The sequence below is a fragment of the Hypanus sabinus genome, chromosome 3 (genome assembly GCF_030144855.1).
Source record: "Hypanus sabinus isolate sHypSab1 chromosome 3, sHypSab1.hap1, whole genome shotgun sequence".
Lineage (NCBI taxonomy): Eukaryota > Metazoa > Chordata > Chondrichthyes > Myliobatiformes > Dasyatidae > Hypanus > Hypanus sabinus.
In genome coordinates, this window is record NC_082708.1 from 193147538 (window position 1) to 193172672 (window position 25135).

General features: G+C 58.4%; 1 protein-coding gene across 1 annotated transcript in view; it reads left to right on the forward strand.

Annotated features, from left to right (window-relative positions):
- LOC132392015 (inactive carboxypeptidase-like protein X2) overlaps window positions 1-25135 on the forward strand; it is a 271814-nt gene that overhangs the window by 122436 nt on the left and 124243 nt on the right. The window contains exons 10-11 of the mRNA XM_059965914.1: window positions 5917-6096; window positions 13415-13712. Coding sequence (XP_059821897.1) covers window positions 5917-6096; window positions 13415-13712 — 478 coding nt within the window. The remainder of the gene's footprint in view (window positions 1-5916; window positions 6097-13414; window positions 13713-25135) is intronic.

The window sequence follows — 25135 nt, forward strand, 5'->3', positions numbered from 1 at the left end:
GAGGGTGGGCCGGGTACAGTGTGTTCAGTGTGGGGACTGACACAAGGCTCGGGAGTGTGGGTCGGGTACAGTGTGTTCAGTGTGGGGTCTGTCGGGAGTGTGGGCCGGGTACAGTGTGTTCAGTGTGGGGTCTGTCGGGAGGGTGGGTCGGGTACAGTGTGTTCAGTGTGGGGTCTGTCGGGAGGGTGGGTCGGGTACAGTGTGTTCAGTGTGGGGTCTGTCGGGAGGGTGGGCCGGGTACAGTGTGTTCAGTGTGGGGTCTGTCGGGAGGGTGGGCCGGGTACAGTGTGTTCAGTGTGGGGTCTGTCGGGAGGGTGGGTCGGGTACAGTGTGTTCAGTGTGGGGTCTGACACAAGGCTCGGGAGTGTGGGCCGGGTACAGTGTGTTCAGTGTGGGGTCTGACACAAGGCTCGGGAGGGTGGGTCAGGTACAGTGTGTTCAGTGTGGGGTCTGTCGGGAGGGTGGGTCGGGTACAGTGTGTTCAGTGTGGGGTCTGTCGGGAGGGTGGGTCGGGTACAGTGTGTTCAGTGTGGGGTCTGTCGGGAGGGTGGGTCGGGTACAGTGTGTTCAGTGTGGGGTCTGTCGGGAGGGTGGGCCGGGTACAGTGTGTTCAGTGTGGGGTCTGTCGGGAGTGTGGGCCGGGTACAGTGTGTTCAGTGTGGGGTCTGTCGGGAGGGTGGGCCGGGTACAGTGTGTTCAGTGTGGGGTCTGTCGGGAGTGTGGGTCGGGTACAGTGTGTTCAGTGTGGGGTCTGACACAAGGCTCGGGAGTGTGGGCCGGGTACAGTGTGTTCAGTGTGGGGTCTGACACAAGGCTCGGGAGTGTGGGCCGGGTACAGTGTGTTCAGTGTGGGGTCTGTCGGGAGGGTGGGTCAGGTACAGTGTGTTCAGTGTGGGGTCTGTCAGGAGGGTGCGCCGGGTACAGTGTGTTCAGTGTGGGGTCTGTCGGGAGAATGGGCCGGGTACAGTGTGTTCAGTGTGGGGTCTGTCGGGAGTGTGGGCCGGGTACAGTGTGTTCAGTGTGGGGTCTGTCGGGAGTGTGGGCCGGGTACAGTGTGTTCAGTGTGGGGTCTGACACAAGGCTCGGGAGGGTGGGTCAGGTACAGTGTGTTCAGTGTGGGGTCTGTCGGGAGGGTGGGTCAGGTACAGTGTGTTCAGTGTGGGGTCTGTCGGGAGGGTGGGTCGGGTACAGTGTGTTCAGTGTGGGGTCTGACACAAGGCTCGGGAGGGTGGGTCGGGTACAGTGTGTTCAGTGTGGGGTCTGACACAAGGCTCGGGAGGGTGGGCCGGGTACAGTGTGTTCAGTGTGGGGTCTGTCGGGAGTGTGGGCCGGGTACAGTGTGTTCAGTGTGGGGTCTGTCGGGAGAGTGGGTCGGGTACAGTGTGTTCAGTGTGGGGTCTGTCGGGAGTGTGGGCCGGGTACAGTGTGTTCAGTGTGGGGTCTGTCGGGAGAGTGGGTCGGGTACAGTGTGTTCAGTGTGGGGTCTGACGGGAGGGTGGGCCGGGTACAGTGTGTTCAGTGTGGGGTCTGTCGGGAGTGTGGGCCGGGTACAGTGTGTTCAGTGTGGGGTCTGTCGGGAGGGTGGGCCGGGTACAGTGTGTTCAGTGTGGGGTCTGTCGGGAGTGTGGGTCGGGTACAGTGTGTTCAGTGTGGGGTCTGTCGGGAGGGTGGGCCGGGTACAGTGTGTTCAGTGTGGGGTCTGTCGGGAGTGTGGGCCGGGTACAGTGTGTTCAGTGTGGGGTCTGTTGGGAGAGTGGGCCGGGTACAGTGTGTTCAGTGTGGGGTCTGTTGGGAGAGTGGGCCGGGTACAGTGTGTTCAGTGTGGGGTCTGTCGGGAGGGTGGGCCGGGTACAGTTTGTTCAGTGTGGGGTCTGTCGGGAGGGTGGGCCGGGTACAGTGTGTTCAGTGTGGGGTCTGACACAAGGCTCGGGAGTGTGGGCCGGGTACAGTGTGTTCAGTGTGGGGTCTGTCGGGAGTGTGGGCCGGGTACAGTGTGTTCAGTGTGGGGTCTGTCGGGAGGGTGGGCCGGGTACAGTGTGTTCAGTGTGGGGTCTGTCGGGAGGGTGGGCCGGGTACAGTGTGTTCAGTGTGGGGTCTGTCGGGAGGGTGGGCCGGGTACAGTGTGTTCAGTGTGGGGTCTGTCGGGAGGGTGGGCCGGGTACAGTGTATTCAGTGTGGGGTCTGTCGGGAGTGTGGGTCGGGTACAGTGTGTTCAGTGTGGGGTCTGTCGGGAGGGTGGGCCGGGTACAGTGTGTTCAGTGTGGGGTCTGTCGGGAGTGTGGGTCGGGTACAGTGTGTTCAGTGTGGGGTCTGTCGGGAGGGTGGGCCGGGTACAGTGTGTTCAGTGTGGGGTCTGTCGGGAGTGTGGGCCGGGTACAGGTGTTCAGTGTGGGGTCTGACACAAGGCTCGGGAGTGTGGGCCGGGTACAGGTGTTCAGTGTGGGGTCTGACACAAGGCTCGGGAGTGTGGGCCGGGTACAGTGTGTTCAGTGTGGGGTCTGTCGGGAGTGTGGGCCGGGTACAGTGTGTTCAGTGTGGGGTCTGTCGGGAGGGTGGGCCGGGTACAGTGTGTTCAGTGTGGGGTCTGTCGGGAGTGTGGGTCGGGTACAGTGTGTTCAGTGTGGGGTCTGTCGGGAGTGTGGGCCGGGTACTGTGTGTTCAGTGTGGGGACTGTCGGGAGGGTGGGCCGGGTACAGTGTGTTCAGTGTGGGGTCTGTCGGGAGTGTGGGTCGGGTACAGTGTGTTCAGTGTGGGGTCTGTCGGGAGTGTGGGCCGGGTACAGTGTGTTCAGTGTGGGGTCTGTCGGGAGGGTAGGCCGGGTACAGTGTGTTCAGTGTGGGGTCTGTCGGGAGGGTGGGTCGGGTACAGTGTGTTCAGTGTGGGGTCTGTCGGGAGGGTGGGTCGGGTACAGTGTGTTCAGTGTGGGGTCTGTCGGGAGGGTAGGCCGTGTACAGTGTTTTCAGTGTGGGGTCTGACGGGAGTGTGGGTCGGGTACAGTGTGTTCAGTGTGGGGTCTGTCGGGAGTGTGGGTCGGGTACAGTGTGTTCAGTGTGGGGTCTGTCGGGAGGGTGGGTCGGGTACAGTGTGTTCAGTGTGGGGTCTGTCGGGAGTGTGGGCCGGGTACAGTGTGTTCAGTGTGGGGTCTGACACAAGGCTCGGGAGTGTGGGCCGGGTACAGTGTGTTCAGTGTGGGGTCTGTCGGGAGGGTGGGTCGGGGACAGTGTGTTCAGTGTGGGGTCTGACACAAGGCTCGGGAGTGTGGGCCGGGTACAGTGTGTTCAGTGTGGGGTCTGTCGGGAGGGTGGGTCGGGTACAGTGTGTTCAGTGTGGGGTCTGTCGGGAGTGTGGGTCGGGTACAGTGTGTTCAGTGTGGGGTCTGTCGGGAGTGTGGGTCGGGTACAGTGTGTTCAGTGTGGGGTCTGTCGGGAGTGTGGGCCGGGTACAGTGTGTTCAGTGTGGGGTCTGTCGGGAGGGTGGGCCGGGTACAGTGTGTTCAGTGTGGGGTCTGTCGGGAGGGTGGCCGGGTACAGTGTGTTCAGTGTGGGGTCTGTCGGGAGGGTGGGTCGGGTACAGTGTGTTCAGTGTGGGGTCTGTCGGGAGGGTGGGCCGGGTACAGTGTGTTCAGTGTGGGGTCTGTCGGGAGGGTGGGTCGGGTACAGTGTGTTCAGTGTGGGGTCTGACACAAGGCTCGGGAGGGTGGGCCGGGTACAGTGTGTTCAGTGTGGGGTCTGTCGGGAGTGTGGGTCGGGTACAGTGTGTTCAGTGTGGGGTCTGTCGGGAGGTGGGTCGGGTACAGTGTGTTCAGTGTGGGGTCTGACACAAGGCTCGGGAGGGTGGGCCGGGTACAGTGTGTTCAGTGTGGGGTCTGTCGGGAGTGTGGGTCGGGTACAGTGTGTTCAGTGTGGGGTCTCTCGGGAGTGTGGGTCGGGTACAGTGTGTTCAGTGTGGGGTCTGACACAAGGCTCGGGAGTGTGGGCCGGGTACAGTGTGTTCAGTGTGGGGTCTGTCGGGAGGGTGGGTCGGGTACAGTGTGTTCAGTGTGGGGTCTGTCGGGAGGGTGGGTCGGGTACAGTGTGTTCAGTGTGGGGTCCGTCGGGAGTGTGGGTCGGGTACAGTGTGTTCAGTGTGGGGTCTGTCGGGAGGGTGGGCCGGGTACAGTGTGTTCAGTGTGGGGTCTGTCGGGAGGGTGGGCCGGGTACAGTGTGTTCAGTGTGGGGTCTGTCGGGAGTGTGGGTCGGGTACAGTGTGTTCAGTGTGGGGTCTGACACAAGGCTCGGGAGTGTGGGCCGGGTACAGTGTGTTCAGTGTGGGATCTGTCGGGAGTGTGGGTCGGGTACAGTGTGTTCAGTGTGGGGTCTGTCGGGAGGGTGGGCCGGGTACAGTGTGTTCAGTGTGGGGTCTGTCGGGAGGGTGGGCCGGGTACAGTGTGTTCAGTGTGGGGTCTGTCGGGAGGGTGGGTCGGGTACAGTGTGTTCAGTGTGGGGTCTGTCGGGAGGGTGGGTCGGGTACAGTGTGTTCAGTGTGGGGTCTGTCGGGAGGGTGGGTCGGGTACAGTGTGTTCAGTGTGGGGTCTGACACAAGGCTCGGGAGTGTGGGTCGGGTACAGTGTGTTCAGTGTGGGGTCTGACACAAGGCTCGGGAGGGTGGGTCAGGTACAGTGTGTTCAGTGTGGGGTCTGTCGGGAGGGTGGGTCGGGTACAGTGTGTTCAGTGTGGGGTCTGTCGGGAGTGTGGGTCGGGTACTGTGTGTTCAGTGTGGGGTCTGTCGGGAGTGTGGGTCGGGTACAATGTGTTCAGTGTGGGGTCTGTCGGAGTGTGGGCCGGGTACAGTGTGTTCAGTGTGGCGTCTGTCGGGAGGGTGGGTCGGGTACAGTGTGTTCAGTGTGGGGTCTGTCGGGAGGGTGGGTCGGGTACAGTGTGTTCAGTGTGGGGTCTGTCGGGAGTGTGGGTCGGGTACTGTGTGTTCAGTGTGGGGTCTGTCGGGAGGGTGGGTCGGGTACAGTGTGTTCAGTGTGGGGTCTGTTGGGAGAGTGGGCCGGGTACAGTGTGTTCAGTGTGGGGTCTGTCGGGAGGGTGGGCCGGGTACAGTGTGTTCAGTGTGGGGTCTGTCGGGAGGGTGGGTCGGGTACAGTGTGTTCAGTGTGGGGTCTGTCGGGAGGGTGGGTCGGGTACAGTGTGTTCAGTGTGGGGTCTGTCGGGAGTGTAGTTCGGGTACAGTGTGTTCAGTGTGGGGTCTGACACAAGGCTCGGGAGGGTGGGTCGGGTACAGTGTGTTCAGTGTGGGGTCTGTCGGGAGGGTGGGTCGGGTACAGTGTGTTCAGTGTGGGGTCTGTCGGGAGGGTGGGCCGGGTACAGTGTGTTCAGTGTGGGGTCTGTCGGGAGTGTGGGTCGGGTACAGTGTGTTCAGTGTGGGGTCTGTCGGGAGGGTGGGCCGGGTACAGTGTGTTCAGTGTGGGGTCTGTCGGGAGTGTGGGTCGGGTACAGTGTGTTCAGTGTGGGGTCTGACACAAGGCTCGGGAGTGTGGGCCGGGTACAGTGTGTTCAGTGTGGGATCTGTCGGGAGTGTGGGCCGGGTACAGTGTGTTCAGTGTGGGGTCTGTCGGGAGAGTGGGCCGGGTACAGTGTGTTCAGTGTGGGGTCCGTCGGGAGGGTGGGTCGGGTACTGTGCGTTCAGTGTGGGGTCTGTCGGGAGTGTGGGCCGGGTACAGTGTGTTCAGTGTGGGGTCTGTCGGGAGGGTGGGCCGGGTACAGTGTGGGGTCTGTCGGGAGGGTGGGCCGGGTACAGTGTGTTCAGTGTGGGGTCTGTCGGGAGGGTGGGTCGGGTACAGTGTGTTCAGTGTGGGGTCTGTTGGGAGAGTGGGCCAGGTACTGTGTGTTTAATGTCCGGTCTTACAGATCTACTCTCCCTGCCCTCTAGGGCTCCGAGCTGGCTGGTTGGGCCTACGGACGCTGGAACATGCAAGGCTTTGACCTGAACCATAACTTCGCCAGCCTGAACTCCATTTTTTGGGCATCTGAGGAAGCACAGACGAATTCCAGACATGTCCGCAACCATTTCATTCCCATTCCCGAATACTACAGATCACCGAATGCCACAGTGAGTCCTGTCGTGACCCCTTCCTCCCCCACCGATTTTAGTAGAGCTGCCGTCACTCACCTCGTGACTGACTGCATCTCGACCTCGGGACCTTCTCTCAACAGGAATGTAGAACACCGTACAGGCCAAGAACAGCCCTTCAGCCCACAATGCTGTGCCAAACAAACTTGATTGGTAACCAAATGGGTAATTGATCTCTTCTGCCTACACAGTGTGCATGTCCTTCCATTTTCCTCACATTCACATGTCTATCTAAATGTCTCTTAAAAGCCCCCGATGTTTCTTCCTCTAGCACCACCCCTGGCACCCTCCACTCCACTCACATCTCAGTTGACCCTACCCACTTTCACCTTTAATGCGTGCCCACTACTATTGGACATTTCAACCCTGGCATACAAATACTCCCAGTCTGCTCTGTCTGTGCCTCTCTTAATCTTATAAACCTCTATCCGATCTCTACTAAGCCTCTGCCACTCCAGAGAAACCAGCCCAAGTTTGACCAGCATCTTGTGAAAGCAGGCAGTTCCTCTGCCCCTCTCCAAACCCGGACATCCTTCCTGTAGTGGGGTGAGATCTTCGTCCTCCCACGGGTATGGGCACTTGGGATGGGGTACCCGGGGCAAGCGGCAGAGAAAGTGAAAGGGTCAAGGGAGGAATTAAAATCTGATGGTACCTCGGCAGTCAGTGTGGAGCCACAGTAAGTAAACTTTTCCCCTCTGGGTTCGCTGTGGAGAAAGTCATGGAAGCCAGGGATGTGGAATCCTTCCAGCAGACCAACAAGAGAGCACAGGAGGCGTTGCCTGCCTTGTATAGGTGGCAAGAGATAGCCTGCATGCCCGAAAGCTCGGGACAGAAACTGCAGCTGCTCTGCACGAGACATCTGTCTCAATGTGAGTTTCCAGGAGACTGTCACAGTTCCGGACTACAGGAAAAGTCCAGCGAACTGCAGGTCGGTGAGCCTGACATCAGTGATGGCATGCTCCTCACCTGCCTACCACCTCCTCATGAGCCCTTCCTCCTTCCCTTTCTCCCATGGTCTACTGTCCTCTCCTATCACATTCCTTTTCCAGCCCTTTACCTCTTCCAGGGATCACCTCCCAGCTTCTCACTGATTCCCACCTGCCCCGGCTTCACCTCCCACCTTCTGGTTTTCCCCCTCACTCTCCCTCTCCCCACCATCTTATTCTGGCATATTCCCCCTTCCTTTCCAGTCTTGGCCTGAAACGTCGACAGTTTATTCATCTCTGATCTGCTGAGTTCCTCCAGCATTATGTTTCAGTTCTCCTGTCACCGCACAGACTCTCCAGGAAGCTGTGGGTACAGGACCCTGTTGTGGGTACGGGGACCCTGCTGTGGGTACGGGGACCCTGTTGTGAACGTTTGTGACTGTTATGGGAACGGGGCCCAGTTGTGGGTACGGGGACCCTGTTGTGGGTACGGGGACCCTGCTGTGGGTACGGGGACCCTGTTGTGAACGTTTGTGACTGTTATGGGAACGGGGCCCTGTTGTGGGTACGGGGACCCTGTTGTGGGTACGGGGACCCTGCTGTGGGTACGGGACCCTGCTGTGGGTACGGGACCCTGTTGTGGGTACGGGGACCCTGTTGTGGGTACGGGGACCCTGCTGTGGGTACGGGACCCTGCTGTGGGTACGGGACCCTGTTGTGGGTACGGGACCCTGCTGTGGGAACGGGACCCTGCTGTGGGAACGGGACCCTGTTGTGGGTACGGGGACCCTGCTGTGGGTACGGGGACCCTGTTGTGAACGTTTGTGACTGTTATGGGAACGGGGCCCAGTTGTGGGTACGGGGACCCTGTTGTGGGTACGGGGACCCTGCTGTGGGTACGGGGACCCTGTTGTGAACGTTTGTGACTGTTGTGGGAACGGGGCCCTGCTGTGGGTACGTGACCCTGCTGTGGGTACAGGACCCTGCTGTGGGTACGAGACCCTGTTGTGGGTACGGGACCCTGCTGTGGGAACGGGACCCTGCTGTGGGAACGGGACCCTGTTGTGGGTACGGGGACCCTGCTGTGGGTACGGGGACCCTGTTGTGAACGTTTGTGACTGTTATGGGAACGGGGCCCAGTTGTGGGTACGGGGACCCTGTTGTGGGTACGGGGACCCTGCTGTGGGTACGGGGACCCTGTTGTGAACGTTTGTGACTGTTGTGGGAACGGGGCCCTGCTGTGGGTACGTGACCCTGCTGTGGGTACAGGACCCTGCTGTGGGTACGGGACCCTGTTGTGGGTACGGGACCCTGTTGTGGGTACGGGGCCCTGCTGTGGGTACGGGACCCTGTTGTGGGTACGGGACCCTGTTGTGGGTACGGGACCCTGCTGTGGGTACGGGACCCTGTTGTGGGTACGGGACCCTGTTGTGGGTACGGGGCCCTGCTGTGGGTACGGGACCCTGCTGTGGGTACGGGGCCCTGCTGTGGGTACGTGACCCTGCTGTGGGTACAGGACCCTGCTGTGGGTACGGGACCCTGTTGTGGGTACGGGACCCTGTTGTGGGTACGGGGCCCTGCTGTGGGTACGGGACCCTGTTGTGGGTACGGGACCCTGTTGTGGGTACGGGACCCTGCTGTGGGTACGGGACCCTGTTGTGGGTACGGGACCCTGTTGTGGGTACGGGGCCCTGCTGTGGGTACGGGACCCTGCTGTGGGTACGGGGCCCTGCTGTGGGTACGGGACCCTGTTGTGGGTACGGGACCCTGTTGTGGGTACGGGACCCTGCTGTGGGTACGGGACCCTGCTGTGGGTATGGGGACCCTGCTGTGGGTACGGGACCCTGTTGTGGGTACGGGGCCCTGCTGTGGGTACGGGGCCCTGCTGTGGATACGGGGATCCTGCTGTGGGTACGGGGGACACTGTTGTGAACGTTTCTGACTGTTATGGGAACGGGGCCCTGCTGTGGGTACGGGACCTTGTTGTGGGTACGGGACCCTGTTGTGGGTACGGGGACCCTGTTGTGAATGTTTGTGACTGTTGTGGGAACGGGGCCCTGCTGTGGGAACGGGGCCCTGCTGTGGGTACGAGACCCTGCTGTGGGTACGGGACCCTGTTGTGGGTACGGGGACCCTGCTGTGGGTACAGGACCCTGTTGTGGATACGGGACCCTGCTGTGGGTACGGGACCCTGTTGTGGGTACGGGGACCTGCTGTGGGTACGGGACCCTGTTGTGGGTACGAGACCCTGCTGTGAACGTTTGTGACTGTTGTGGGAACGGGGCCCTGCTGTGGGTACGGGACCCTGTTGTGGGTACGGGGCCCTGCTGTGGGTACGGGGCCCTGCTGTGGGTACGGGGATCCTGCTGTGGGTACGGGGACACTGTTGTGAACGTTTCTGACTGTTATGGGAACGGGGCCCTGCTGTGGGTACGGGACCTTGTTGTGGGTACGGGACCCTGTTCTGGGTACGGGGACCCTGTTGTGAATGTTTGTGACTGTTGTGGGAACGGGGCCCTGCTGTGGGAACGGGGCCCTGCTGTGGGTACGAGACCTTGTTGTGGGTACGGGACCCTGCTGTGGGTACGAGACCCTGCTGTGGGTACGGGACCCTGTTGTGGGTACGGGGACCCTGCTGTGGGTACGGGACCCTGTTGTGGGTACGGGACCCTGCTGTGGGTACGGGACCCTGTTGTGGGTACAGGGACCTGCTGTGGGTACGGGACCCTGCTGTGGGTACGAAACCCTGTTGTGGGTACGAGACCCTGCTGTGAGTACGGGACCCTGCTGTGGGTACGGGGCCCTGCTGTGGGTACGGGACCCTGTTGTGGGTACGGGGCCCTGCTGTGGGTATGGGACCCTGTTGTGGGTACGGGACCCTGTTGAGCGTACGGGACCCTGCTGTGGGTACGGGACCCTGTTGTGGGTATGGGGACCCTGCTGTGGGTACGGGACCCTGTTGTGGGTACGGGGCCCTGCTGTGGGTACGGGGACCCTGCTGTGGGTACGGGGACACTGTTGTGAACATTTCTGACTGTTATGGGAACGGGGCCCTGCTGTGGGTACGGGACCTTGTTGTGGGTACGGGACCCTGTTGTGGGTACAGGGACCCTGTTGTGAACGTTTGTGACTGTTGTGGGAACGGGGCCCTGCTGTGGGAACGGGGCCCTGCTGTGGGTACGGGACCTTGTTGTGGGTACGGGATCCTGGTGTGGGTACGGGACCCTGTTGTGGGTACGGGGACCCTGTTGTGGGTACGGGGACCCTGCTGTGAACGTTTGTGACTGTTATGGGAACGGGGCCCTGCTGTGGGTACGGGGACCCTGTTGTGGGTACGGGGACCCTGCTGTGGGTACGGGGACCCTGCTGTGAACGTTTGTGACTGTTGTGGAACGGGGCCCTGCTGTGGGTACGGGACCCTGCTGTGGGTACGGGACCCTGCTGTGGGTACGAGACCCTGCTGTGGGTACGAGACCCTGCTGTGGGTACGGGACCCTGTTGTGGGTACGGGGACCCTGCTGTGGGTACAGGACCCTGTTGTGGATACGGGACCCTGCTGTGGGTACGGGACCCTGTTGTGGGTACGGGGACCTGCTGTGGGTACGGGACCCTGTTGTGGGTACGAGACCCTGCTGTGAACGTTTGTGACTGTTGTGGGAATGGGCCCTGCTGTGGGTACGGGACCCTGTTGTGGGTACGGGACCCTGCTGTGGGTACGGACCCTGTTGTGGGTACGGGACCCTGTTGTGGGTACGGGATCCTGCTGTGGGTACGAGACCCTGCTGTGGGTACGGGACCATGTTGTGGGTATGGGGCCCTGCTGTGGGTACGGGGACCCTGCTGTGGGTACGGGGACACTGTTGTGAACGTTTCTGACTGTTATGGGAACGGGACCCTGCTGTGGGTACGGGACCCTGTTGTGGGTATGGGGACCCTGCTGTGGGTACGGGACCCTGTTGTGGGTACGGGGCCCTGCTGTGGGTACGGGGACCCTGCTGTGGGTATGGGGACACTGTTGTGAACGTTTCTGACTGTTATGGGAACGGGGCCCTGCTGTGGGTACGGGACCCTGTTGTGGGTACGGGATCCTGCTGTGGGTACGGGGACCCTGCTGTGAACGTTTGTGACTGTTATGGGTACGGGACCCTGTTGTGGGTATGGGATCCTGCTGTGGGTACGGGGACACTGTTGTGAACGTTTCTGACTGTTATGGGTACGGGATCCTGCTGTGGGTACGGGACCCTGTTGTGTGTATGGGATCCTGCTGTGAACGTTTGTGACTGTTGTGGGAACGGGGCCCTGCTGTGGGTACGGGGACCCTGCTGTGGGAACGGGACCCTGCTGTGGGTACGGGACCCTGTTGTGGGTACGGGGACCCTGTTGTGGGTACGGGGACCCTGTTGTGAACGTTTGTGACTGTTATGGGAACGGGGCCCTGCTGTGGGTACGAGACCCTGCTGTGGGTACGGGGACCCTGCTGTGGGAACGGGACCCTGCTGTGGGTACGGGACCCTGTTGTGGGTACGGGGACCCTGTTGTGGGTACGGGGACCCTGTTGTGAACATTTGTGACTGTTATGGGAACGGGGCCCTGCTGTGGGTACAGGGACCCTGCTGTGGGTACGGGACCCTGTTGTGGGTACGGGGACCCTGCTGTGGGTACGGGGCCCTGCTGTGGGTCCGGGACCCTGTTGTGGGTACGGGGCCCTGCTGTGGGTATGGGACCCTGTTGTGGGTACGGGACCCTGTTGTGGGTACGGGAGTCTGCTGTGGGTACGGGACCCTGTTGTGGGTATGGGGACCCTGCTGTGGGTACGGGACCCTGTTGTGGGTACAGGGCCCTGCTGTGGGTACGGGGACCCTGCTGTGGGTACGGGGACACTGTTGTGGGTACGGGGACCCTGTTGTGGGTACGGGGACCCTGTTGTGAACGTTTGTGACTGTTATGGGAACGGGACCCTGCTGTGGGTACGGGGACCCTGCTGTGGGTACGGGACCCTGTTGTGGGTACGGGGACCCTGCTGTGGGTACGGGGCCCTGCTGTGGGTCCGGGACCCTGTTGTGGGTACGGGGCCCTGCTGTGGGTATGGGACCCTGTTGTGGGTACGGGACCCTGTTGTGGGTACGGGAGTCTGCTGTGGGTACGGGACCCTGTTGTGGGTATGGGGACCCTGCTGTGGGTACGGGACCCTGTTGTGGGTACGGGGCCCTGCTGTGGGTACGGGGACCCTGCTGTGGGTACGGGGACACTGTTGTGAACGTTTCTGACTGTTATGGGAACGGGGCCCTGCTGTGGGTACGGGACCTTGTAGTGGGTACGGGACCCTGTTGTGGGTACGGGGACCCTGTTGTGAACGTTTGTGACTGTTGTGGGAACGGGGCCCTGCTGTGGGAACGGGGCCCTGCTGTGGGAACGGGGCCCTGCTGTGGGTACGGGACCTTGTTGTGGGTATGGGACCCTGTTGTGGGTACGGGACCCTGTTGTGGGTACGGGGACCCTGTTGTGGGTACAGGGACCCTGCTGTGAACGTTTGTGACTGTTATGGGAACGTGGCCCTGCTGTGGGTACGGGGACCCTGCTGTGGGTACAGGGACCCTGCTGTGAACGTTTGTGACTGTTGTGGGAACGGGGCCCTGCTGTGGGTACGGGACCCTGTTGTGGGTACGGGACCCTGTTGTGGGTACGGGATCCTGCTGTGGTTTCGAGACCCTGCTGTGGGTACGGGACCCTGCTGTGGGTACAAGACCCTGCTGTGGGTACGAGACCCTGCTGTGGGTACGGGACCCTGCTGTGGGTACGGGACCCTGTTGTGGGTACGGGGACCCTGTTATGGGTACGGGGACCCTGCTGTGGGTACGGGACCCTGTTGTGGGTACGGGACCCTGCTGTGGGTACGGGACCCTGTTGTGGGTACGGGGACCTGCTGTGGGTACGGGACCCTGTTGTGGGTAAGGGACCCTGTTGTGGGTACGAGACCCTGCTGTGGGTACGGGACACTGTTGTGGGAACGGGACCCTGTTGTGGGTACGGGACCCTGTTGTGGGAACGGGACCCTGCTGTGGGTAGGAGACCCTGCTGTGGGTACGGGACCCTGTTGTGGGTACGGGACCCTGCTGTGGGTACGGGACCCTGTTGTGGGAACGGGACCCTGTTGTGGGTACGGGACCCTGTTGTGGGAACGGGACCCTGCTGTGGGTACGGGACCCTGCTGTGGGTACGGGACCCTGTTGTGGGAACGGGACCCTGCTGTGGGTACGGGACCCTGTTGTGGGTACGGGACCCTGTTGTGGGTACGAGACCCTGCTGTGGGTACGGGGACCCTGCTCTGAACAGCTGTGGCTGCTGACTCTGCTGTGTTGTGTCTTTACCAGGTTGCGCCGGAGACGTGGGCTGTCATTAACTGGATGAAGAAGATCCCATTTGTGCTGAGTGCAAATCTGCACGGAGGGGACATGGTAGTCAGTTACCCGTTCGATCAATGCCGCGAGGCAGGCAGTGACCACGAACCCAGCCCGACCCCCGATGAGGAAGTCTTCCGTTGGCTCTCCTTTGCCTTCGCCTCCAGCCACCGGGGCATGGCTGAGTACAACCGCCGCATCTGTCACGGGGACGACTTCATGCAACACAACAACATCATCAACGGCGCCCACTGGCACACCATGGTTGGCAGTGAGTCTCACAGGCACGTGGGAGTGCAGCACACAGCACAGACAGAACCAAGCACGTTCCCACCGATGAACTCCCCTCCTTACGGCCGAACACACTCGAATACCGTTAAACACCTCATCACGGCCGAACACACTCGAATACCGTTAAACACCTCCTCACGGCCGAACACATTCGAATACCGTTAAACACCTCCTCACGGCCGAACACACTCGAATACCGTTAAACACCTCCGCACAGCCGAACACACTCGAATACCGTTAAACACCTCCTCACGGCCGAACACACTCGAATACCGTTAAACACCTCCTCACGGCCGAACACACTCGAATACCGTTAATCATCTCCTCACGGCCGAACACACTCGAATACCGTTAAACACCTCCCCCGGGCCGAACACACTCGAATACCGTTAAACACCTCCCCCAGGCCGAACACACTCGAATACCGTTAAACACCTCCTCACGGCCGAACACACTCGAATACCGTTAAACACCTCCTCACGGCCGAACACACTCGAATACCGTTAAACACCTCCACCGGGCCGAACACACTCGAATACCGTTAAACACCTCCTCACGGCCGAACACACTCGAATACCGTTAAACACCTCCTCACGGCCGAACACACTCGAATACCGTTAAACACCTCCCCAGGGCCGAACACACTCGAATACCGTTAAACACCTCCCCCGGGGCCGAACACACTCGAATACCGTTAAACACCTCCTCACGGCCGAACACACTCGAATACCGTTAAACACCTCCTCACGGCCGAACACACTCGAATACCGTTAAACACCTCCCCCGGGCCGAACACACTCGAATACCGTTAAACACCTCCCCCGGGCCGAACACACTCGAATACCGTTAAACACCTCCTCACTGCCGAACACACTCGAATACCGTTAAACACCTCCTCAGGGCCGAACACACTCGAATACCGTTAAACACCTCCACCGGGCCGAACACACTCGAATACCGTTAAACACCTCCTCACGGCCGAACACACTCGAATACCGTTAAACACCTCCCCCGGGCCGAACACACTCGAATACCGTTAAACACCTCCCCCAGGCCGAACACACTCGAATACCGTTAAACACCTCCTCACGGCCGAACACACTCGAATACCGTTAAACACCTCCTCACGGCCGAACACACTCGAATACCGTTAAACACCTCCACCGGGCCGAACACACTCGAATACCGTTAAACACCTCCTCACGGCCGAACACACTCGAATACCGTTAAACACCTCCTCACGGCCGAACACACTCGAATACCGTTAAACACCTCCCCAGGGCCGAACACACTCGAATACCGTTAAACACCTCCCCCGGGGCCGAACACACTCGAATACCGTTAAACACCTCCTCACGGCCGAACACACTCGAATACCGTTAAACACCTCCTCACGGCCGAACACACTCGAATACCGTTAAACACCTCCCCCGGGCCGAACACACTCGAATACCGTTAAACACCTCCCCCGGGCCGAACACACTCGAATACCGTTAAACACCTCCTCACTGCCGAACACACTCGAATACCGTTAAACACCTCCTCAGGGCCGAACACACTCGAATACCGTTAAACACCTCCACCGGGCCGAACACACTCGAATACCGTTAAACACCTCCTCACGGCCGAACACACTCGAATACCGTTAAACACCTCCACCGGGCCGAACACACTCGAATACCGTTAAACACCTCCACCGGGCTGAACACACTCGAATACCGTTAAACACCTCCCCGGGGCCGAACACACTCGAATACCGTTAAACACCTCCCCCGGGGCCGAACACACTCGAATACCGTTAAACACCTCCACCGGGCCGAACACACTCGAATACCGTTAAACACCTCCCCTGGGCCGAACACACTCGAATACCGTTAAACACCTCCTCAGGGCCGAACACACTCGAATACCGTTAAACACCTCCTCACGGCCGAACACACTCGAATACCGTTAAACACCTCCTCAGGGCCGAACACACTCGAATACCGTTAAACACCTCCTCACGGCCGAACACACTCGAATACCGTTAAACACCTCCTCACGGCCGAACACTCTCGAATACCGTTAAACACCTCCCCCGGGCCGAACACACTCGAATACCGTTAAACACCTCCCCCGGGGCCGAACACACTCGAATACCGTTAAACACCTCCACCGGGCCGAACACACTCGAATACCGTTAAACACCTCCCCCGGGCCGAACACACTCGAATACCGTTAAACACCTCCTCAGGGCCGAACACACTCGAATACCGTTAAACACCTCCTCACGGCCGAACACACTCGAATACCGTTAAACACCTCCCCCGGGGCTGAACACTCTCGAATACCGTTAAACACCTCCTCACGGCCGAACACACTCGAATACCGTTAAACACCTCCCCCGGGCCGAACACACTCGAATACCGTTAAACACCTCCCCCAGGCCGAACACACTCGAATACCGTTAAACACCTCCCCCGGGCCGAACACACTCGAATACCGTTAAACACCTCCCCTGGGCCGAACACACTCCAATACCGTTAAACACCTCCCCCGGGCCGAACACACTCGAATACCGTTAAACACCTCCCCCGGGCCGAACACAGTCCAATACCGTTAAACACCTCCCCCGGGCCGAACACACTCGAATACCGTTAAACACCTCCCCCTGGCCGAACACACTCGAATACCGTTAAACACCTCCCCTGGGCCGAACACACTCCAATACCGTTAAACACCTCCCCTGGGCCGAACACACTCCAATACCGTTAAACACCTCCCCCGGGCCGAACACACTCGAATACCGTTAAACACCTCCCCCGGGCCGAACACACTCGAATACCGTTAAACACCTCCCCCGGGCCGAACACACTCGAATACCGTTAAACACCTCCTCACGGCCGAACACACTCGAATACCGTTAAACACCTCCACCGGGCCGAACACACTCGAATACCGTTAAACACCTCCCCCGGGCCGAACACACTCGAATACCGTTAAACACCTCCCCTGGGCCGAACACACTCGAATACCGTTAAACACCTCCCCTGGGCCGAACACACTCGAATACCGTTAAACACCTCCTCACGGCCGAACACACTCGAATACCGTTAAACACCTCCCCCGGGGCCGAACACACTCGAATACCGTTAAACACCTCCTCACGGCCGAACACACTCGAATACCGTTAAACACCTCCTCACGGCCGAACACACTCGAATACCGTTAAACACCTCCCCCGGGCCGAACACACTCGAATACCGTTAAACACCTCCCCCGGGCCGAACACACTCGAATACCGTTAAACACCTCCTCACTGCCGAACACACTCGAATACCGTTAAACACCTCCTCAGGGCCGAACACACTCGAATACCGTTAAACACCTCCACCGGGCCGAACACACTCGAATACCGTTAAACACCTCCTCACGGCCGAACACACTCGAATACCGTTAAACACCTCCACCGGGCCGAACACACTCGAATACCGTTAAACACCTCCACCGGGCTGAACACACTCGAATACCGTTAAACACCTCCCCGGGGCCGAACACACTCGAATACCGTTAAACACCTCCCCCGGGGCCGAACACACTCGAATACCGTTAAACACCTCCACCGGGCCGAACACACTCGAATACCGTTAAACACCTCCCCTGGGCCGAACACACTCGAATACCGTTAAACACCTCCTCAGGGCCGAACACACTCGAATACCGTTAAACACCTCCTCACGGCCGAACACACTCGAATACCGTTAAACACCTCCTCAGGGCCGAACACACTCGAATACCGTTAAACACCTCCCCGGGGCCGAACACACTCGAATACCTTTAAACACCTCCTCAGGGCCGAACACACTCGAATACCGTTAAACACCTCCTCACGGCCGAACACACTCGAATACCGTTAAACACCTCCTCACGGCCGAACACTCTCGAATACCGTTAAACACCTCCCCCGGGCCGAACACACTCGAATACCGTTAAACACCTCCCCCGGGCTGAACACACTCGAATACCGTTAAACACCTCCCCCGGGCCGAACACACTCGAATACCGTTAAACACCTCCTCACGGCCGAACACACTCGAATACCGTTAAACACCTCCCCCGGGCCGAACACACTCGAATACCGTTAAACACCTCCTCAGGGCCGAACACACTCGAATACCGTTAAACACCTCCTCACGGCCGAACACACTCGAATACCGTTAAACACCTCCCCCGGGGCTGAACACTCTCGAATACCGTTAAACACCTCCTCACGGCCGAACACACTCGAATACCGTTAAACACCTCCCCCGGGCTGAACACACTCGAATACCGTTAAACACCTCCCCCGGGGCTGAACACACTCGAATACCGTTAAACACCTCCCCCGGGGCCGAACACACTCGAATACCGTTAAACACCTCCCCCGGGCCGAACACACTCGAATACCGTTAAACACCTCCCCTGGGCCGAACACACTCCAATACCGTTAAACACCTCCCCCGGGCCGAACACACTCGAATACCGTTAAACACCTCCCCCGGGCCGAACACAGTCCAATACCGTTAAACACCTCCTCACGGCCGAACACACTCGAATACCGTTAAACACCTCCTCATGGCCGAACACACTCGAATACCGTTAAACACCTCCGCACGGCCGAACACACTCGAATACCGTTAAACACCTCCTCACGGCCGAACACACTCGAATACCGTTAAACACCTCCCCCGGGCCGAACACAGTCGAATACCGTTAAACACCTCCTCACGGCCAAACACACTCGAATCCCGTTAAACACCTCCTCATGGCCGAACACACTCGAATACCGTTAAACACCTCCCCCAGGCCGAACACACTCGAATACCGTTAAACACCTCCACTGGGCCGAACACACTCGAATACCGTTAAACACCTCCCCTGGGCCGAACACACTCGAATACCGTTAAACACCTCCCCTGGGCCGAACACACTCGAATACCGTTAAACTCCTCCCCCGGGGCTGAACACACTCGAATACCGTTAAACATCTCCACCGGGCCGAACCCACTCGAATACCGTTAAACACCTCCTCAGGGCCGAACACACTCGAATACCGTTAAACACCTCCCCGGGGCCGAACACACTCGAATACCGTTAAACACCTCCCCCGGGCCGAACACACTCGAATACCGTTAAACACCTCCTCAGGGCCGAACACACTCGAATACCGTTAAACACCTCCTCACTGCCGAACACACTCGAATACCGTTAAACACCTCCTCACGGCCGAACACACTCGAATACCGTTAAACACCTCCCCCGGGGCTGAACACTCTCGAATACCGTTAAACACCTCCTCACGGCCGAACACACTCGAATACCGTTAAACACCTCCCCCGGGCCGAACACACTCGAATACCGTTAAACACCTCCCCCAGGCCGAACACACTCGAATACCGTTAAACACCTCCCCCGGGCTGAACACACTCGAATACCGTTAAACATCTCCACCGGGCCGAACCCACTCGAATACCGTTAAACACCTCCTCAGGGCCGAACACACTCGAATACCGTTAAACACATCCCCCGGGCCGAACACAGTCGAATACCGTTAAACACCTCCTCACGGCCGAACACACTCGAATACCGTTAAACACCTCCCCCGGGCCGAACACACTCGAATACCGTTAAACACCTCCCCCGGGCCGAACACACTCGAATACCGTTAAACACCTCCCCCGGGCCGAACACACTCGAATACCGTTAAACACCTCCTCAGGGCCGAACACACTCGAATACCGTTAAACACCTCCTCAGGGCCGAACACACTCGAATACCGTTAAACACCTCCTCACGGCCGAACACACTCGAATACCGTTAAACACCTCCTCACGGCCGAACACTCTCGAATACCGTTAAACACCTCCCCCGGGCCGAACACACTCGAATACCGTTAAACACCTCCCCCGGGCCGAACACACTCGAATACCGTTAAACACCTCCCCCGGGCCGAACACACTCGAATACCGTTAAACACCTCCTCAGGGCCGAACACACTCGAATACCGTTAAACACCTCCTCACGGCCGAACACACTCGAATACCGTTAAACACCTCCCCCGGGGCTGAACACTCTCGAATACCGTTAAACACCTCCTCACGGCCGAACACACTCGAATACCGTTAAACACCTCCCCCGGGCCGAACACACTCGAATACCGTTAAACACCTCCCCCAGGCCGAACACACTCGAATACCGTTAAACACCTCCCCCGGGCCGAACACACTCGAATACCGTTAAACACCTCCCCTGGGCCGAACACACTCCAATACCGTTAAACACCTCCCCCGGGCCGAACACACTCGAATACCGTTAAACACCTCCCCCGGGCCGAACACAGTCCAATACCGTTAAACACCTCCCCCGGGCCGAACACACTCGAATACCGTTAAACACCTCCCCCGGGCCGAACACACTCGAATACCGTTAAACACCTCCCCTGGGCCGAACACACTCGAATACCGTTAAACACCTCCCCTGGGCCGAACACACTCCAATACCGTTAAACACCTCCCCCGGGCCGAACACACTCGAATACCGTTAAACACCTCCCCCGGGCCGAACACACTCGAATACCGTTAAACACCTCCCCCAGGCCGAACACACTCCAATACCGTTAAACACCTCCTCACGGCCGAACACACTCGAATAGCGTTAAACACCTCCCCCGGGCCGAACACACTCGAATACCGTTAAACACCTCCTCATGGCCGAACACACTCGAATACCGTTAAACACCTCCGCACGGCCGAACACACTCGAATACCGTTAAACACCTCCTCACGGCCGAACACTCTCGAATACCGTTAAACACCTCCACCGGGCCGAACACACTCGAATACCGTTAAACACCTCCTCACGGCCGAACACACTCGAATACCGTTAAACACCTCCCCCGGGCCGAACACACTCGAATACCGTTAAACACCTCCCCCGGGGCCGAACACACTCGCATACCGTTAAACACCTCCACCGGGCCGAACACACTCGCATACCGTTAAACACCTCCACCGGGCCGAACACACTCGAATACCGTTAAACACCTCCCCCGGGGCCGAACACACTCGAATACCGTTAAACACCTCCTCACGGCCGAACACACTCGAATACCGTTAAACACCTCCACCGGGCCGAACACACTCGAATACCGTTAAACACCTCCGCACAGCCGAACACACTCGAATACCGTTAAACACCTCCCCCGGGCCGAACACACTCGACTACCGTTAAACACCTCCCCCAGGCCGAACACACTCGAATACCGTTAAACACATCCCCCGGGCCGAACACACTCGAATACCGTTAAACACCTCCCCCAGGCCGAACACACTCGAATACCGTTAAACACATCCCCCGGGCCGAACACACTCGAATACCGTTAAACACCTCCCCTGGGCCGAACACACTCGAATACGGTTAAACACCTCCTCACTGTCGAACACACTCGAATACCGTTAAACACCTCCCCCGGGCCGAACACACTCGAATACCGTTAAACACCTCCCCTGGGCCGAACACACTCCAATACCGTTAAACACCTCCTCATGGCCGAACACACTCGAATACCGTTAAACACCTCCTCACGGCCGAACACTCTCGAATACCGTTAAACACCTCCACCGGGCCGAACACACTCGAATACCGTTAAACACCTCCTCACGGCCGAACACACTCGAATAGCGTTAAACACCTCCCCCGGGCCGAACACACTCGAATACCGTTAAACACCTCCTCATGGCCGAACACACTCGAATACCGTTAAACACCTCCGCACGGCCGAACACACTCGAATACCGTTAAACACCTCCTCACGGCCGAACACTCTCGAATACCGTTAAACACCTCCACCGGGCCGAACACACTCGAATACCGTTAAACACCTCCTCACGGCCGAACACACTCGAATACCGTTAAACACCTCCCCCGGGCCGAACACACTCGAATACCGTTAAACACCTCCCCCGGGGCCGAACACACTCGCATACCGTTAAACACCTCCACCGGGCCGAACACACTCGCATACCGTTAAACACCTCCACCGGGCCGAACACACTCGAATACCGTTAAACACCTCCCCCGGGGCCGAACACACTCGAATACCGTTAAACACCTCCTCACGGCCGAACACACTCGAATACCGTTAAACACCTCCACCGGGCCGAACACACTCGAATACCGTTAAACACCTCCGCACAGCCGAACACACTCGAATACCGTTAAACACCTCCCCCGGGCCGAACACACTCGACTACCGTTAAACACCTCCCCCAGGCCGAACACACTCGAATACCGTTAAACACATCCCCCGGGCCGAACACACTCGAATACCGTTAAACACCTCCCCCAGGCCGAACACACTCGAATACCGTTAAACACATCCCCCGGGCCGAACACACTCGAATACCGTTAAACACCTCCCCTGGGCCGAACACACTCGAATACGGTTAAACACCTCCTCACTGTCGAACACACTCGAATACCGTTAAACACCTCCCCCGGGCCGAACACACTCGAATACCGTTAAACACCTCCCCTGGGCCGAACACACTCCAATACCGTTAAACACCTCCTCATGGCCGAACACACTCGAATACCGTTAAACACCTCCTCACGGCCGAACACTCTCGAATACCGTTAAACACCTCCACCGGGCCGAACACACTCGAATACCGTTAAACACCTCCTCACGGCCGAACACACTCGAATACCGTTAAACACCTCCCCCGGGGCCGAACACACTCGAATACCGTTAAACACCTCCGCACAGCCGAACACACTCGAATACCGTTAAACACCTCCCCCGGGCCGAACACACTCGAATACCGTTAAACACCTCCCCCGGGCTGAACACACTCGAATACCGTTAAACACCTCCGCACGGCCGAACACACTCGAATACTGTTAAACACCTCCCCCGGGCCGAACACACTCGAATACCGTTAAACACATCCCCCGGGCCGAACACAGTCGAATACCGTTAAACACCTCCTCACGGCCGAACACACTCGAATACCGTTAAACACCTCCCCCGGGCCGAACACAGTCGAATACCGTTAAACACCTCCTCACGGCCAAACACACTCGAATACCGTTAAACACCTCCTCACGGCCGAACACACTCGAATACCGTTAAACACCTCCTCACGGCTGAACACACTCGAATACCGTTAAACACCTCCTCACTGCCGAACACACTCGAATACCGTTAAACACCTCCCCTGGGCCGAACACACTCGAATACCGTTAAACACCTCCCCTGGGCCGAACACACTCGAATACCGTTAAACACCTCCCCCGGGGCTGAACACACTCGAATACCGTTAAACATCTCCACCGGGCCGAACCCACTCGAATACCGTTAAACACCTCCTCAGGGCCGAACACACTCGAATACCGTTAAACACATCCCCCGGGCCGAACACAGTCGAATACCGTTAAACACCTCCCCCGGGCCGAACACACTCGAATACCGTTAAACACCTCCGCACGGCCGAACACACTCGAATACCGTTAAACACCTCCTCACGGCCGAACACACTCGAATACCGTTAAACACCTCCCACGGGCCGAACACAGTCGAATACCGTTAAACACCTCCTCACGGCCAAACACACTCGAATACCGTTAAACACCTCCACTGGGCCGAACACACTCGAATACCGTTAAACACCTCCCCTGGGCCGAACACACTCGAATACCGTTAAACACCTCCCCTGGGCCGAACACACTCGAATACCGTTAAACACCTCCCCCGGGGCTGAACACACTCGAATACCGTTAAACATCTCCACCGGGCCGAACCCACTCGAATACGGTTAAAAACCTCCGCACGGCCGAACACACTCAAATACCGTTAAACACCTCCCCCGGGGCTGAACACACTCGAATACCGTTAAACACCTCCTCACTGCCGAACACAGTCGAATACCGTTAAACACATGCACACGGCCAAATGCACTCGAATACCGTTAAACACCTCCACCGGGCTGAACACACTCGAATACCGTTAATCATCTCCTCACGGCCGAACACACTCGAATACCGTTAAACACCTCCTCACGGCCGAACACACTCGAATACCGTTAAACACCTCCTCACGGCCAAACACACTCGAATACCGTTAAACACCTCCCCTGGGCCGAACACACTCGAATACCGTTAAACACCTCCCCCGGGCCGAACACACTCGAATACCGTTAAACACATCCCCCGGGGCCGAACACACTCGAATACCGTTAAACACCTCCCCCGGGCCGAACACACTCGAATACCGTTAAACACCTCCTCAGGGCCGAACACACTCGAATACCGTTAAACACCTCCTCACGGCCGAACACACTCGAATACCGTTAAACACCTCCCCCGGGCCGAACACACTCGAATACCGTTAAACACCTCGCCCGGGCCGAACACACTCGAATACCGTTAAACACCTCCTCACGGCCGAACACACTCGAATACCGTTAAACACCTCCTCACGGCCGAACACACTCGAATACCGTTAAACACCTCCCCCGGGCCGAACACACTCGAATACCGTTAAACACCTCGCCCGGGCCGAACACACTCGAATACCGTTAAACACCTCCTCACGGCCGAACACACTCGAATACCGTTAAACACCTCCTCACGGCCGAACACACTCGAATACCGTTAAACACCTCCGCACAGCCGAACACACTCGAATACCGTTAAACACCTCCTCACGGCCGAACACACTCGAATACCGTTAAACACCTCCCCCGGGCCGAACACACTCGAATACCGTTAAACACCTCGCCCGGGCCGAACACACTCGAATACCGTTAAACACCTCCTCACGGCCGAACACACTCGAATTCCGTTAAACACCTCCTCACGGCCGAACACACTCGAATACCGTTAAACACCTCCGCACAGCCGAACTCACTCGAATACCGTTAAACACATCCTCACGGCCGAACACACTCGAATACCGTTAAACACCTCCCCCGGGCCGAACACACTCGAATACCGTTAAACACCTCGCCCGGGCCGAACACACTCGAATACCGTTAAACACCTCCCCCGGGCCAAACACACTCGAATACCGTTAAACATCTCCTCACGGCCAAACACACTCGAATACCGTTAAACACCTCGCCCGGGCCAAACACACTCGAATACCGTTAAACATCTCCTCACGGCCAAACACACTCGAATACCGTTAAACACCTCGCCCGGGCCAAACACACTCGAATACCGTTAAACACCTCCTCACGGCCGAACACACTCGAATACCGTTAAACACCTCCCCCGGGCCGAACACACTCGAATACCGTTAAACACCTCCCCCAGGCCGAACACACTCGAATACCGATAAACACCTCCTCACGGCCAAACACACTCGAATACCGTTAAACACCT